Genomic DNA, 15,670 nt, shown 5'->3' on the forward strand with positions numbered 1-15,670 from the left:
GTTATAAAACCCTCTGTGCCCAACTGTCATTGTCAGAGAATGACACACTAAAAGCCAGTGGGTCCTCATGTCTGGGCCCCACACTGTCACACACACAGCTGTGCACACTCATTCCTCCAGCAGGTTTTGTGTCTGTGTGCACCCTCAGGAACACATGTCGGGGTGGAGCAGGGGGTGAGCAGTGTGTCCTATGTCTTTGGTTAGCGCAGTGATAAACCCCCTCCTTCCCTCTCGTTTTCTCTCTACCTCTTTCTCATCTCCCTCCCCCCAACTCCCTGCAGTGTGGTTTCCTGATTGACGGAATGTTGTGATAGGCAAAAGGTTAATGAGATTTTCTTCCATTCTTCTTTTTAACTTTCTTTACAATATAGTGCGTGTGTGTTTCGGTTGAAGTTGTAGTGAATTCCTTATATGCTGTGATGAAGCTCAATTTTTTTTTTTTGTGTGTCTTAAAAAAAAAAAAATCTAGGTGTATTACTTAGATGACAACTGGTCCTCCGTCTTCATAGAGAGGTGGAGGTGATGAGTTCGTGGTAACGACAACAAAAAAATGGTAGGAGCAACAAGACGAGTCACCGAGACACAGACAATACGAGTCCTGTGTTCCTCTCTCCTACAGGACCACTGCAGAAGAAACAGAGACGGTCAACATTAGAGCACACATTGGCCGATCTATGTCAAATAATAAAATGCCACAAATGTGTCTAGTGTGTGTGTACTGTACATTGTAAAGAGATCCAGGAGATGAGTTAGTGTAGGTGTACCATGACTATGGTGAGTTTCTCCCAGTCTCCAGGCTGGCCTCCAGCAACAGCTCCTCCAGGTCCTGACCACAGCTCAGTTCTGCTGTCACACTCACTGGAAAATACACACACACTTTCTGTCAGACTGTGTGTGTGTGTGTGTGTGTGTCTGCGAGTGTACTATTTGTAAAGTGTATGCATGTGTCGGTCACACCCCTGTTGTCCCACTACAGACAGGGTGTTCCTCACCGTTCTCCATCACACAGCTGCCACGCCCAGCCTTGGGGCCCTCTGGGTCCAGCAGGTGAAGGGCGAACTCTGGCTTCAGGCCGTTGGGCAGGGCTGAGCCCACCACCTCCTCCACTCCCCCCACGCTCTCCCCCTCGTCCGTGGAGCTCTCGTCTGGGGACTCCTCTACCTTGGGAGGGGAGCTACGGCCCTCCACCTCCCGGGAAGTGTCTGTCTCGGCTGGAACAGGTGAGGGCTCGGCGGGAAGGGTGGTCTGTGATTGACCCTCTGGTTGAAGAGGCTGCTGCTGTAGTTCCTCTAGAACAGGATGTTGTTGTTGCTGCTGTTCCACCTGCACAGGAAGTGCCTGTTGTGCTAGTTGCTGCTGCTGCTCCTCTGACAGATACAGTTCCTGTTCTGCTCCTGCTACACTCTCCGTGGCTCCCTGCTCCGAGGGACTCGCTGGCGCCACCTGTTGCTGTGCCTGTGGAAGTGTCTCTGCCGGTTCCTGTTGTGGGGGCAGAAGCTCAGAGTCTGGCTGCACTGTTTCAGGCTGTGACGGGAGCGGTGCTGTTAGAAGCAGACTCCCCAGGGGCTTAGTGTTAGTCTGTGTAGCTAGCTGAGGCGCTAACGGTTGATGAACTGTGTCACTAGTCTGTTCCGGACTCTGTTCCTGCTGTGGAAGCCTTTCCGACTGCATCTCATCTTCCTCCTCTCTGTTGGTTTGAGACTGTTCACAAAGTGTCTCTTCTACTGGGTCCTCACTCTCCTCCTTTTCCACAACCATCACCTCCTCCTCTCCTTCCAGCACAGCTTGCGTGGACTGCTGCTCAACAGCAGATTGTTCTAGCTGGGGCTCTGTAGTTGTCTCTACCAGCTCCTCTATCTGTTGGGGTGATGCTTGTGTTGCTGCTGCTACTTCTTCTGTAGGAAGGGAGGGTGTGTGTGATGGTTGGGCTGCGGTTACTGGGCTCTGCTCCGCCAGTACAGGTTGTGAACTGTCTAGAACGCCCTCTACTTCCTCCTCTGTGGGCTGGGTTAGGAGGTTGGATGGTAGTTCTAGCGTCTCAGCCGGGTCTTTGGGAGTCTCTACTACGGTCTCCTCTGAAGGGGGTTGCTCTGGCGCATCAGGACTCGGCTCCATCTGTTTAGGATCGATTGTCTGTGGTTCGTCTGAACTCTGGACCAGCTCCTGTGTCAGTGGTGTGGGCGTGGTCTGGAGTTGTGTGTGTTCTGCCAGGCTCTGTGTCACCTCCTCCTGTGTCAGTGGTGTGGGCGTGTTCTGGGGTTGTGTCTGTTCTGTTCTCGCCTCCTCCTGTGGGGGTTGTGAAGGGGGTTGTGTGGTTTCCTTCACTAGTGATACCACTGGGTCCTTGGAGGGCTGGGGCTTGGTCAAGCCAATCTTCCCCAGGACCTGGAACTGCTGCTGGTCAGGGGGGCTTTCTACTCTGGTCACCATGAAGATCTTGTGGCCCCTCCCGGGGCTCGACACAGAGATACAGCGGCCCGGCGAGGGAGGTGTACCGGGGGGCCCCGTGGACTCTGTGACAGTGATCCCTGAAATGACAGCCGCCGTAGCTGGTGGGGCAGAGGGGGTGGGGGGCGTCTGTGAGGCACTGAGGGGGTGCTGAGTTGTCGCTGCCCGGAGTGAAGGGCCAGTGTGTTTGGGGGCGGGGGAGACTGAAGGAGCTTTAGAGAGAACCACCTCTTCCTCCTCATCGTCGTCTGTGTCCGAGTCTGACTCCAACAGCAAAGGCAACACCACTCCCTCAGAGCTCGCTGCCGATTGGCTGTCAGTCAGGCTCTCAGTGTCTTTCACTCCTTCCTCACACTCATTGTCTTGCCCATCTTTTTCAACATGCTCGCCGGAATCAGCTCCATCCTCCTCTTCCTCTATGGTTCTGTCCTCGGTGGCGATGTCGGCCATGGAGGCCGAATGCATCTGCTGCTCGGTCTCCTCCTTCTCCTTGGCTAAGATGAAGTTCCGCTTGCAGCCATTCTGGATCTCAGCCAGCAGGGAACGCTGCGTATCGATGAAGCTCTTCACCTGGGAGACAGACGGACAACACAGAGGGATGAGAACTAGGAGAGATCAGGGCTTTCTACGTTGATGTTCCCGGTCTACTCCAACCCTACTCCCCCCATCCCTACAAATTCATTTTTCCATTTATTTTCCTTAGACAACACAATTCATCTTGACAATTTATTACAAAGGACAACTTGCATACAGTCCCCCCTCCTCTCTGTACTTTTCCCCATCACCTCCCCTTCCCCACTTCCCCCTCTCTCACAGTCTCTTTCTTGGGCTCTCGGTCCAGGTCAAGGCGTAGGAGGGAGGTGTTGACTTTGAGGGCCAGGGAGAGGGCCATCAGGCCCCCCGTCTTGATCTCATTCTCCCTCAGGTCCAGACGCAGCAGCCGGGGGCTCTCAGCGATGAACTCTGCCACCGCCACGGCACCTGACATACAGAACGGGGGAGGAGGAGATACAGGGCTCAGCTCAATGCCTTTTCACACACTAACACCTCCATTTACATACACAATGAGTGTTTTATTTTAAACCAAAATGATTGTAATAGCTGTAAATAGCAAAATAAGGACACACCCACCCTCGCAGGACAGCTTGGTGGACGCCAGGCCCAGCCTGAGCACCGAGCGGTTGGTGATCAGACCGTCCTTCAGCTTGTGGACGCCCTCGTTCCCCACAGAGTTATGGCCCAGATTTAGGGTCTCCAAACTCTGGGTACAGGGCTAGAGAGCGAGAGAGAGAGAGAGCGAGCGAGAGCGAGAAACAGGTTTTACACATAGCATGGGATAGGGGGCAGCAAATATACTGTTACGTATGATGCAATGTACAACACACTACCAATAGATGGCTGTATCCATCACTTTGAAAATGTATATGTATATATACACACACACACTATATATACACAACCCTTAAAGAGTGGATTCGGCTATTTCAGCCCCACACGTTGTTGAGCACACAGCCATGCAATCTCCATAGACAAACATTGGGAGTAGAATGGCCTTACTGAAGACCTCAGTGACTTTCAACGTGGCACCGTCCTAGGATGCCACCTTTCTAACAAGTCAGTTCATAAAATTTCTGCCCTGCTAGAGCTGCCCCGGTCAACTGTAAGCGTTGTTTTTGTGAAGTGGAAACGTCTAGGAGCAACAACGGCTCAGCCGGGAAGTGGTAGGCCACACAAGCTCACAGAATGGGACCGCCGAGTGCTGAAGCACGTAGCGCGTTAAAACGTCTGTCCTCGGTTGCAACACTTACTACCGAGTTCCAAACTGCCTCTGGAAGCAACGTCACCATGCGCAATGCCAAGCGTCGGCTGGAGTGGTGTAAAGCTTGCCGCCATTGGACGCATTTTCTGGAGTAATGAATCACGCTTCACCATCTGGCAGTCTGACTGACAAATCTGGGTTTGGCGGATGCCAGGAGAACGCTACCTGCCCCAATGCATAGTGCCAACTGTAAAGTTTGGAGGAGGAGGAATAATGGTCTGGGATGTTTTTCATTGTTCGGGCTAGTTCCAGTGAAGGGAAATCTTAAAGCTCCAGCATACAATGACATTCTAGACGATTCTGTGCTTCCAACTTTGTGGCAACGGTTTGGGGAAGGCCCTTTCCTGTTTCAGCATGACAAAGCCCCCGTGCACAAAGCGAGGTCCGTACAGAAATAGTTTGTTGAGATTGGTGTAGAAGAACTTGACTGGCCTGCACAGAGCCCTGACCTCAATCCCATCGAACACCGTTGGGAAGAATTGGAATGCCGACGGCGAGCCAGGCCCCGCATCAATGTTCCAACATCTAGTGGAAAGCCTTCCCAGAAGAGTTGTGGCTGTTATAGCAGCAAAGGGGGGACCAACACCATATTAATACGATGTTCAACGAGCAGGTGTCCACATACTTTTGGTCATGTAGCGTACATACAGTGCATTTGGAAACTATTGAGACCCCTTGACTTTTTCCACATTTTGTTATGTTACAGCCTTATTCTAAAATGAATTATATACATTTTTTTCCTCATCAATCTGCACACAATACCACATATTAACAAAGCAAAAACAGGTTTTTATAAATGTTTGCAAATGTATTAAAAATAAAAAAAATGAAATACCTTGAATACATACGTATTCAGATCCTTTGCTATGAGACTCGAAATTGAGCGCAGGTGCATCCTGTTTCCAATGATCATCCCTGAGACGTTTCTACGACTTGATTGGAGTCCACGTGGTAAATTCAATTGGTTGGACATGATTTGGAAAGGCACACACCTGTCTATATAAGGTTTCACAGTTGACAGTACATGTCAGAGCAAAAACCAAGCCATGAGGTCGAATTGTCAGTAGAGCTCCGAGACAGGATTGTGTCGAGGCACAGATCTGGGGAAGGGTACCAAAAAATTTCTCCAGCATTGAAGGTCCCCAAGAACACAGTGGCCTCCATCATTCTTAAATGGAAGTAGTTTGGAACCACCAAGACTCTTCCTAGAGCTGTCCGCCCGGCCAAACTGAGCAATCGGGGGAGAAGGGCCTTGGTCAGGGAGGTGACCAAGAACCCGATGGTCACTCAGACAGAGCTCCAGAGTTCCTACTTGGAAGAATCTCAAATATAAAATATATTTGGATTTGTTTAACACTTTGGTTACTACATGATTCCATGTGTGTTATTTTATAGTTCTGATGTCTTAACTATTATTATACAATGTAGAAAATAGTAAAAATAAAGAAAAACCCTTGAATGAGTAGGTGTGTCCAAACTTGAGACTGGTACTATATATATATAGTAAAAACAATGTATTGTACATGCTGCCTACATGTATATATGTATCTCCCATTATGACAGTGCAGCAGAGGCAGTCATGGGATCTCTTGCATGAGTTTTAGAGGAATGTCCAGAGCGTGTGTTCTGCACCACTGGATTCAGTCCGTGATGGGAACGCTAGCAGACAGGCCTCTCCGAAGACCCGGAATCCCGTGTTTATGTGCCAACATTCCCAGAAGGCCTCAGTATTCCACCCCCCAAAGGGACATCATTCTAGGTTCCTCAGTTCTTAAAGAGCAGCTCATTTCTGTATTTTGATATGGTGAGGTAGGAAGTATCAGTCGTACCAAACCTGTCCATCTGGGGGTACGACTACGCTTCATGCAAGTTGGGTTATATACAGTATATTCACAATATCATCCACCCAGCCCTAAAAACACTCACCTCAGGCCTGATAACTAAGTCCTCCACACGGTCAAAACATTATCTTTCTCTATGTCAAGGATAAACAGCCTGTTGGGAGCAGCACCACAATGTGCATGAGTCACCCTCCCGCTGACTGACAGGCCTAGATATAGACATCACTACCATGCCTAATTAAAGGCACAGTGCAGACGTTCTCTCAGAATGTTGACTGCACTGGGCTTTTTAAAGCTAGGCCCAGTTCTCCTGGCACCAGGATCAGTGATAATGGCCTGTACCCAGCTTCTCTGTCCTGATAGGACGAGCCGAGACAGGCTGGGGGAGACAGCAGTGGGAGGGAAAGGGCAAACCAAAGAGTTACATTGCACTGCTGCTGACATCACAGGAAGTAAAACCTGACTGACCGTCAGTAACATTAGCCATGTGGGTGGGATTCTTTAGCGTGAGTTCAATTAACTTGCCACGACCGTGTTATGAACTTCATGTGCAGAATGGTGTCCAATGTAACTGCCAACGCATGTCTATGGTTCCACAGGGAGATGTGAGGCAGGCTCCAGACAAACACAGGACTGCTTCATCAGCAGAGTCCAGGGAGCACATGCAAACCACAGTTTCCTCAACCCCATGAATGCGTGCACATCAGTGCAGAGCCGAAGCATCTCATTTTGTGGTGTGTGTGTTTACCAGTGCAGCTGCGAGGTAGCCCATGCCGTTGTGTGTTAGCTGGTTGTTCCAGAGCACCAGGGTGACCAGGCCTTTCCTCTGTTCCTTCAGTCCTTCACAGACATAGGCCAGGCCTGCACACCACACAGAGGGAGAGGTAGAGAGAGATCGAGAGGAAGGTTAGGGGTAATGGTTGAGCGTGGGGGTTAGTTTGTGATTAAAATGACATTTGTGGTTAGAGAATGCTGTTCTTCCGTTCTTCAAAACATGTCCAGATTATTTGTTACAAGGAAAGGAGAGACGGAGAGCAACTATTTTAGTATTTTGGACTGCAAGACGGAAAACTCAACACTGGGGTATGAGGTTGTCATGATGCGATAGAGAAGGTGAGAGAAACAGATGAGAAACAGAGAGAGAGGTTCAGACAGGGAGAGAAACAGACGAGAAACACAGAGAGAGAGAGAATGAGAGAGAAATTGAGTGAGAAAGAAAGGTTCAGACAGGGAGAGAAAGAGAGAGAGCTAGAGAGGACTGGGAGAGAAACAGAGTGAAGAGGCAGGTGAGATGATAGCAGCGAGCTGTATCCCTACCAGAGTCCAGTATGTGGTTGTTGCGGAGATCCAGTATCTGGATGTTGCAGTTGAACTTGAGCAGGTTTCCCAGCTGTGCTGAGTCCTGCAGGCCGTTCAGCTTGTTATCAGCCAAGTACAGCTCCCGCAGGTTCATGTTCATCTTCAGAGCCGTGGCTGGAGAGAGGGAGAGATGAGAGAGGTTGGGATGAGAGAGGTTGGGATGAGAGAGGGGGGATGAGAGAGGGGGGTGAGAGAGGGAGGGATGAGAGAGGGGGGGATGAGAGAGGGGGGGATGAGAGGGAGAGAGAGAGAGAGAGACAAATGAGTGAAGGATGAGGAAATGGAGGCAAAACTTCTCGTTTAACACAGTGATGACTCCCTGCTTCCCCTCTTCCCGTCCTGTTACCCAGCAGCATGAGTGGTCGTCCAGAGAGCCCAGCGTTCTCCAGGTGCAGCACAGCCAGACTGCCGCTGATGCGGAGCGCCCGTGCCACAAACGGGGCAGAGTGGTCCAGCAGGGGCGTGTTGCGGGCATCCAGGTACTGCAGAGAGCTCGTCTGAGGACAGAAAACATTTGCAGAAATGTTCAAATCAAATTTCAAGTCAAATTGACTATATAAAGCCCTTTTTACATCCGCAGTTGTCAAAGTGCTTTACAGATACGTAAAACCACTTTATTTTATTGATTTGTGAGTACAAAGAAAGGAGCCTCATTTTCTAGATCTCATACAGACGTCCTCATGAGTCACTGACACATTCTTCTTACAATCAGAGCTAGAAAAAACATGGTCTCCTCTGTGTAGACATGCTAACCCATAACAGCAGACAGTTTTGCTTGTGTCTTCGGGAGGCCTGCGATCTGCAGCACACGTACTGTAAGCTGTGGCTAATATGGGCGGCAGGTAGCCTAGTGGTTAGCGCATTGGGCCTGTAACCGAAAGGTTGCAAGTTCGAATCTCCGAGCTGACAAGGTGGAAAAATATGTTGATGTGCCCTTGAGAAAGGCACTTAACCCTAATTGCTCCAGGGGTGCTGGTCGTGACCCCATTCTCCGAGGGTGTCTTAGAGGAAGTTGGGATATGCAAAAAACACAATTCAAATTTGCACATAATACACACTTGTGAAATAGGACAAATATAAGCGCCCACCAAATTATTATTATTATTATTATTATATCTGAACACCCATTTGTGCACAAACACGCTCGTACAGAGGATGTCTTTCGAAAATATATTGGATAATCCTCCCAGCAGCCCTGGGAGTGGGAACACAACCCCCCCCCCTCTCCTCCGGGTTTAACTATGGCCTGACCTCTCTTCCATAATCCAGGAACTTCCCGTAATCTGTAATCGGAGCTCTGATAGTGATGACTCGCGTCACAGCGCCAGTTAAGAGCATTCCACTTGGCTGTCACTGGAAAGAGACATTATTCTCTAACAAATACGTGCTACGCCCATGCAGCGATGATGGATAGCCATATCCAGACACACCTGTACACACAACAAGGCATGTATAGTACCTCTGCAAACGCAAAGGACGTCACGCTGCTTCCCCGTGATTCGGCTCAAAGAGGCTCGAAGTCAGGACCTGTGCCTTGCACCCTCCTGAAGCGTCTCTACCCGTCACGCTATTGAAAAAGGCCTTTAACTGCGCAAGGGGCTGAGGAGGGAGTTTCACAGATCCCCATCTGCTATACAAAACACACAAGCCAAAAAGCACATTTGTGTATGTGCACTAAAAATATAAATGACAAAACCTCCTGCATGCCTGAGCATTCGATTGCTGCCCCAGGGGGTGCTTCAGTGGAGACTGCAGGCAAGTCTCATCATCATACATACCCAGTGGAGATGGATTTCTATTTCTATTTAGTGTTAATGACTCACTATGTTTCATCAACTCAGGGGATAGGCTACGTTGCAAATACAGTTGATCTAAACGCATTAAATACACTAAACATGCTGCTCAATTCTACTCAGTGTCATTTTTAAAACCCCATCACTTGCTTATTATGATTGCTAAATACTACACAATTTAAACACTTGCCCCCCAATCCCCAAAAGTCTAAATATTGGACTATAAATTGTGTCTTCCTGTTTTATACTTACAGTGCCTTCGTAAAGTATTTTTTTTACATTGACATTTTAGTCATTTTAGCAGACGCTCTTATCCAGAGCGACTTACAGTTAGTGCATACATTATTTTGTATTTTTCATACCCCCCGTGGGAATTGAACCCACAACCCTGGCGTTGCAAACGCCATGCTCTACCAACTGAGCTACATCCCTGCCGGCCATTCCCACCCCTACCCTGGACGATGCTGGGCCAATTGTGCACCGCCCCATGGGTCTCCCGGTCGCAGCCGGCTACGACAGAGCCTGGATTCGAATCAGGATCTCTAGTGGCACAGCTAGCACTGCGATGCAGTGCCTTAGACCACTGCGCCACTCAGGTATTCAGACCCCTTTACTTGTTCCACATTTTGTTACGTTACAGCCGTATTCTAAAATGGGTTAAATAAATAAAAATCCTCAGCAATCTACACAAAATTCCCCATAAGGACAAAGCGAAAACAGGTTTTTAGAAATGTTTGCAAATATATACAAATAACATAGGTATTTAGACCCTTTGCTATGAGACTCGAAATTGAGCTCAGCTGCATCCTGTTTCCATTGATCATCCTTGAGATGTTTCTACAACTTGAATGGAGTCCACCTGTGGTAAATTCAATTGATTGGACATGATTTGGAAAGGCACACACCTGTCTATATAAAGGTCCCACAGTTGACAGTGCATGTCAGAGCAAAAACCAAGCAATGAGGTCCAAGGAATTGTCCTTAGAGCTCCGAGACAGGATTGTGTCAAGTCACAGATCTGGGGAAGGGCACCAAAAAATGTCTGCAGCATTGAAGGTCCCCAAGAACACAGTGGCCTCCCTCATTCTTAAATGGAAGAAGTTTGGAACCGCCAAGATCATTCCTAGAGCTGGCCGCCCGGCCAAACTGTGCAATCGGGGGAGAAGGGCCTTGGTCAGGGAGGTGACCAAGAACCTGATGGTCACTCTGACAGAGCTCTAGAGTTCCTCTGTGGAGATGGGAGAACCTTCCAGAAGGACAACCATCTCTGCAGCACTCAGGCCTTTATGGTAGAGTGGCCAGACGGAAGCCACTCCTCAGTAAAAGGCTCATGACAGCCCTCTTGGAGTTTGCCAAAAGGCACCTAAAGGACTCTCAGACCATGAGAAACAAGACTCTCCGGTCTGATAAAACCAAGATTGAACTCTTTGGCCTGAATGCCAAGCTTCACGTCTGGAGGAAACCTGGCACCATCCCTACGGTGAAGCATGGTGGTGGCAAAATCATGCTGTGGGGATGTTTTTCAGCGGCAGGGACTGGGAGACTAGTCAGGATCGAGGCAAAGATGAACTGAGCAAAGTACAGAGAGATCCTTGATGAAAACCTGCTCCAGAGCTCTCAGGACCTCAGACTGGGGTGAACGTTCACCTTCCAACAGGACAACGACCCTAAGCACACAGCCAAGACAACGCAGGAGTGGCTTCAGGACAAGTCTCTGAATGACCTTGAGTGGCCCAGCCAGAGCCCGGACTTGAACCCGATCGAACATCTCTGGAGAGACCTGAAAATAGCAGTGCAGCAACACTCCCCCATCCAACCTGACAGAGCTTGAGAGGATCTGCAGAGAAGAATGGGAGAAACTCCCCAAATACAGATGTACCAAGCTTGTAGCGTCATACCCAAGAAGACTCGAGGCTGTAATCGCTGCCAAAGGTGCTTCAACAAAGTACTGATTAAAGGGTCTCAATACTTATGTAAATGTAATATTTCAGTTTTTTTATTTTTAATAAATTAGTAAAACATTCTAAAAATCTGTTTTTGCTTTGTCATTATGGGGTATTGTATGTAGATTGATGAGGGGAAAAAAACTATTGAATCCATTTTAGAATAAAGCTGTAACCTAACAGAATGTGGAAAAAGTAAAGGGGTCTGAATACTTTCCGAAGGCACTGTATGCTAAAATTTTTATTCTATTCGACTGAGCCATTTACTTTATGTTCGTATTCTTATATAGTATTATTTCTTATTGTTGTTGCATTGTCGAGAAGGAACCTGCAAGTAAACATTTCGTTGGATGGCATATACCATGTGTATCCTGTACATACGACTAATAAAACTTTAAACATTTAGAAAATCCATATCAAACAGTGGTGATAACATCATGCATCACATCCTCTGTTTTGCTCTGACCCCAGTGACCCCCTGCCCAGAGGTCAAGACCTCTCACCTTCCTCATCATGTGGGCTGCGGCCTGCCAGCCACGGGTGCCTATGTGCTTGTTGAAGGAAATGTTGAGGTGTGTTGCCGACTCATAGTACTCAATCATGTCAAAGAGAGCTGATGCACCCTGGGAGGAAGAGAGAAGAGACAGATGAGAGGAACAAACGTTAGGCCACACTTTACACTGGCCTTGTATCCTAACTACTCCATCCTCATGAGCAGGCGAGTCTTGTGAGTAGAAGATCATCTACAGACATAGGCCTATTCGCCTGAAATAGCAGAAATAGTCAAGTCATGAGTCCGGTGGGTAAGTATCTGGCTGGCTGCAGACTGCATGTCGACCTCAGTCTAGGAAACATCACATGACTGGGGCCAGGGCAGCACAGGGAACCTTTCCTCAACCCTCCAGAAACCATTAGAAACTGTGGAATTATTCATGCAAATAATACTGTGCCTGTGGAATTATTCATGCAAATCAAATCAAACAAAACATTGTCTTTGATTAAATAAGCAGACAACGCGGTAGAGATAAGACAATGTTACCCCAGATTCTATCTGACCAGAACCATGACGAGGACCGTCCAAAAGTAAAGAAACAAATAAGTCCTGATGGAGGACCCTGGCTGGCTGGTGTAGCTACAACACTAACTGATAAGAATGGAGGACAGCCCAGTAAGTCTCATTAACAGTGAGCCTGATGAAGTGAGGCAGCTGGAAAAGAATAACACAACACACTACAGAGAGACTGGGCTGGTCCATGGCTCGGTCACAACCACTGCCTCTCTCATTCACCCACTCTTTCGCTCCCTTTCCCTCTGTCGCCCAGGTAGGGTCATCCACAGCCAGCCCAGCACACCCACTGTCCCCATCTCAACCCGACCATCTCTCCTCCCCCTCCCTATAATGACCCCCTGCCTTGGGGGGAGACTCCATGGTAGAGCCACTACAAATAAGGTCTTTAATGAGTGAGTGTGAGTGAGATCACCAAGTCAGTTCAGTGACATTTCCAGGGCAGTCAGTGAGTGTGCTACTCAAGTGTGGGGGTGCGCCAGCATTTATACCAAGACGTACTTGTTAAGTACTGTCGGTGCATCTATGCATGCATATACATGCTTATGTGGATAGCGAATGGGTGCATGCACTGTACTCTCTGCGTGCATGCACGCATGAATGTACACTTGCGTATAGGTCTATAGTATAGCCTGTGTAAGCATGGATAAGACGTGTGTGCATATGTGCATTTACTGTACGTGAGTGAGTAGCTCATGGAGCCAAGCCTACAAATCTGTTGTTTGAGGAAATAAGAAGTGGTCAGACTCAGCAGAGTCGGTTTGTGTCCCTCTGGTCTACAGTAGAGCGCCGCCTGTCTGTCTGTGTCTCAACCCAACCCTCTCTAATGGTGTTTACACTCGCAGAGCTCTAGAGTAATCACACCACCCTGGGAAACACTGCACATCCTGTCAGAGGAGAGAGGGAGAGGAAAACAGAGAGGGGGAATGAGAGGACGGGGAAATAGGAGGAGAGGAAAGAAGGTAACAAATGGAAGATAGGAGGAGGGGAGGGGAAAACCGGGAAGGGAGAAGAGGGCAGAGAGAGTAAAGAGTGTGGATAAACGTACGTCTTCATCCAGGTTGGTCTGCTCCAGGTCCACCACTTTAAACTGGACCCTCTTGAACACCTCCTCCAGAGACTCACACGTCTTATAGTCCAGCTTCTCACCTGGAGGGACACACACTGTTACGCCTAAAGTAAGACCTGTGCGTCTGTGTGTGCGTGTCTTTGTGTGTGTGTGTGTGTGTGTGTGTGTGTGTGTTTTAGTATAGGCTTACCTTTAAGGTCCAGGCATTCATTTCGTTGAGTTAGGTCTTTCAGCTCCTAAGAAACACAGTGAAACAGAACAACCCTCAGTCAGACACACAAACCCAATCATTAAGAGAGACAGCACAGTAGGTCAATGTCACCATAGAGACAGACTTGACTTTCATCACATAAAAAGGGGACCAATTTGAACCCATGTAAATGAAAAACTGCTCCTGTGTACACAGACCTAAACCGTTGATACAAAGAACAGGTCAGCGGGACACGATTGCTCAATGGGATTAAAGTGTGTGTGTGTGTGTGTGTGTGTGTGTGCACGCTCTTGCGTCAGCAGAATACAACGTCAAGCAAAGACCTGCCTGAACAGACAGGAAAACGGCAGACAAAGCATTTCTTCTCTTATCTGGACCAGTGTCATAGTATGATAGTGGGCCAATAATAATATCCAGTGTCTTTATCTGTTGAATGTCCCAGATCTCTATATAGGTAAAGGGTGATTCTTCCCGTTCACACTCAGTGTGTCTTTGTGTGTTGTAACACTCACCTGCCTGACGCACGGCAGCCATTTTGCGCCAATAAGATGCAAGACATCAAAGGACAAGGGAAATAGTGCCATCTGAAATGTAGCAGGTCCAGGAAACCTGAGCTGTACACATTGTGATTACAGTGTGTTATAGATGCCTGTGGCGGGTATTGCCCTCAGTCACATCTCTACACACCCCACAAGGCTGTTTATGTGACGTGTGTGTTCTCACTCCACAACAACCAATTCTATTCTGCACAGTTAGTGTTATAATGCCGCTGCATTCAAATAATTATATTCCCCCCATAGGGAGGAATATTACACCACTGTGGGGGGGGGGGTTGACCGGAATAGAGGAGGCTATTCCAATCCACCCTTTCCTAGCCCCCCGCCAACCCCCATTGCCCCCCCAGCAAATCCCACTGCGCTGCACGGCACAGTGAACATGCACTCAATAACCTCACCTCCCCCGCCACCGGCTGCTCGTCAGATAGCCACCGCTGATAACATTAGCTAAACAGACGTGTCCTCATATCAAAAGCAAAGTACACCGCAGTGTATTTTCAGGGTATGTGATCTACACAACCAAGACCAACATTAGGGCCATCCGCTCTAATGTTAATGTCAATACTTAAAAATGCAGATGAAAAATACAGCCAAGTCTGTCCAAGTAACAGCAGTGCTAGATAGCTGAGAACGGATCATTTTACATTTACATTTTAGTCATTTAGCAGACGCTCTTATCCAGAGCGACTTACAGTTAGTGAGTGCATACATTTTTTCATACTGGCCCTCCGTGGGAATCGAACCCACAACCCTGGTGTTGCAAGCGCCATGCTCTACCAACTGAGCTACACGGGATCATGGCCCTGAAGCTCTGCTAGGATCTGACTTTGAGTTGAATATAGCCCAGCCAGACAGCCATTCGTGTGAGAAACTACAGACCAAGTCAAGAAAAACAATGACCTTTCTATTTGCTCCCTGTTTGTTTTGGAAAACATTCCAAAGCAAATAGTCCCCCTGGTCCTACAGCCTTCAGGTGGGTTTGACCGTCTGTAGGCGATACCGACAGACACCGCAGCCCAGACAAACACAGCCTTCTGGAGCAAATTAAATAGTCATTGTACTATTACTACAGCTGGTTTAGTCACCCGTCATGAAGAATACATAGTCATTAGTACAATATACACTATGTTGCCAGAAGCATGTGAATGTGACTGAGTGTGAGTGTGAGCGCAAAGGTGAGTGTGTGTGAGCAGCACACAGTGAAGACACGTGAGACCCATTGAGGTACTGAATAGTGTGTGTGTGTGTCACCAATTCAGGTACAGATACATTAATCTGAGTGAACAACTTTCTGGGGCTGACGGTGTGTGCGTCCTGCACTCTGTGTGACTCCGTGGCGTTCTGGGATTGGTAGGTCCTCCACTCTCCTACCTGGGGTGATTATGTGTGTGTCTCTGAGAGGGGAGAGGGAAAAACTATGGAAAGGGAACCCGATACGGCAGTGCACAGGCCTCCACAATAGGATACAATAGGACTGTGTGGCTGCAGGTATGTCTGTACCTGAATAATGAGCCTGTGTGTAGGCCTATACACTTGAATGAGTCACGAGTATGCCAAAGTGAAA

At 48.3% G+C, this 15,670-nt stretch overlaps 1 protein-coding gene across 3 annotated transcripts in view; it reads right to left on the reverse strand.

The window, feature by feature from the left end:
- Positions 1-417: 417 nt before the first annotated feature.
- LOC121560385 (protein phosphatase 1 regulatory subunit 37) overlaps positions 418-15,670 on the reverse strand; it is a 49,769-nt gene continuing 34,516 nt past the window's right edge. For 2 of the 3 annotated variants that reach the window (XM_041873381.2, XM_041873388.2), the window contains exons 3-13: positions 13,529-13,574; positions 13,318-13,418; positions 11,707-11,826; positions 7,814-7,964; positions 7,426-7,581; positions 6,857-6,969; positions 3,580-3,721; positions 3,263-3,429; positions 993-3,018; positions 765-858; positions 418-624 (exon numbers count right to left, since the gene is read on the reverse strand). In XM_041873381.2, the coding sequence (XP_041729315.2) occupies positions 770-858; positions 993-3,018; positions 3,263-3,429; positions 3,580-3,721; positions 6,857-6,969; positions 7,426-7,581; positions 7,814-7,964; positions 11,707-11,826; positions 13,318-13,418; positions 13,529-13,574 (3,111 nt within the window). In that variant the 3' untranslated portion in view covers positions 418-624; positions 765-769. Of the gene's footprint in view, positions 625-724; positions 859-992; positions 3,019-3,262; positions 3,430-3,579; positions 3,722-6,856; positions 6,970-7,425; positions 7,582-7,813; positions 7,965-11,706; positions 11,827-13,317; positions 13,419-13,528; positions 13,575-15,670 lie in introns of all 3 variants that reach the window. The other variant, XM_041873385.2, reaches the window with a different exon arrangement.

The sequence above is a fragment of the Coregonus clupeaformis genome, chromosome 5 (genome assembly GCF_020615455.1).
Source record: "Coregonus clupeaformis isolate EN_2021a chromosome 5, ASM2061545v1, whole genome shotgun sequence".
Lineage (NCBI taxonomy): Eukaryota > Metazoa > Chordata > Actinopteri > Salmoniformes > Salmonidae > Coregonus > Coregonus clupeaformis.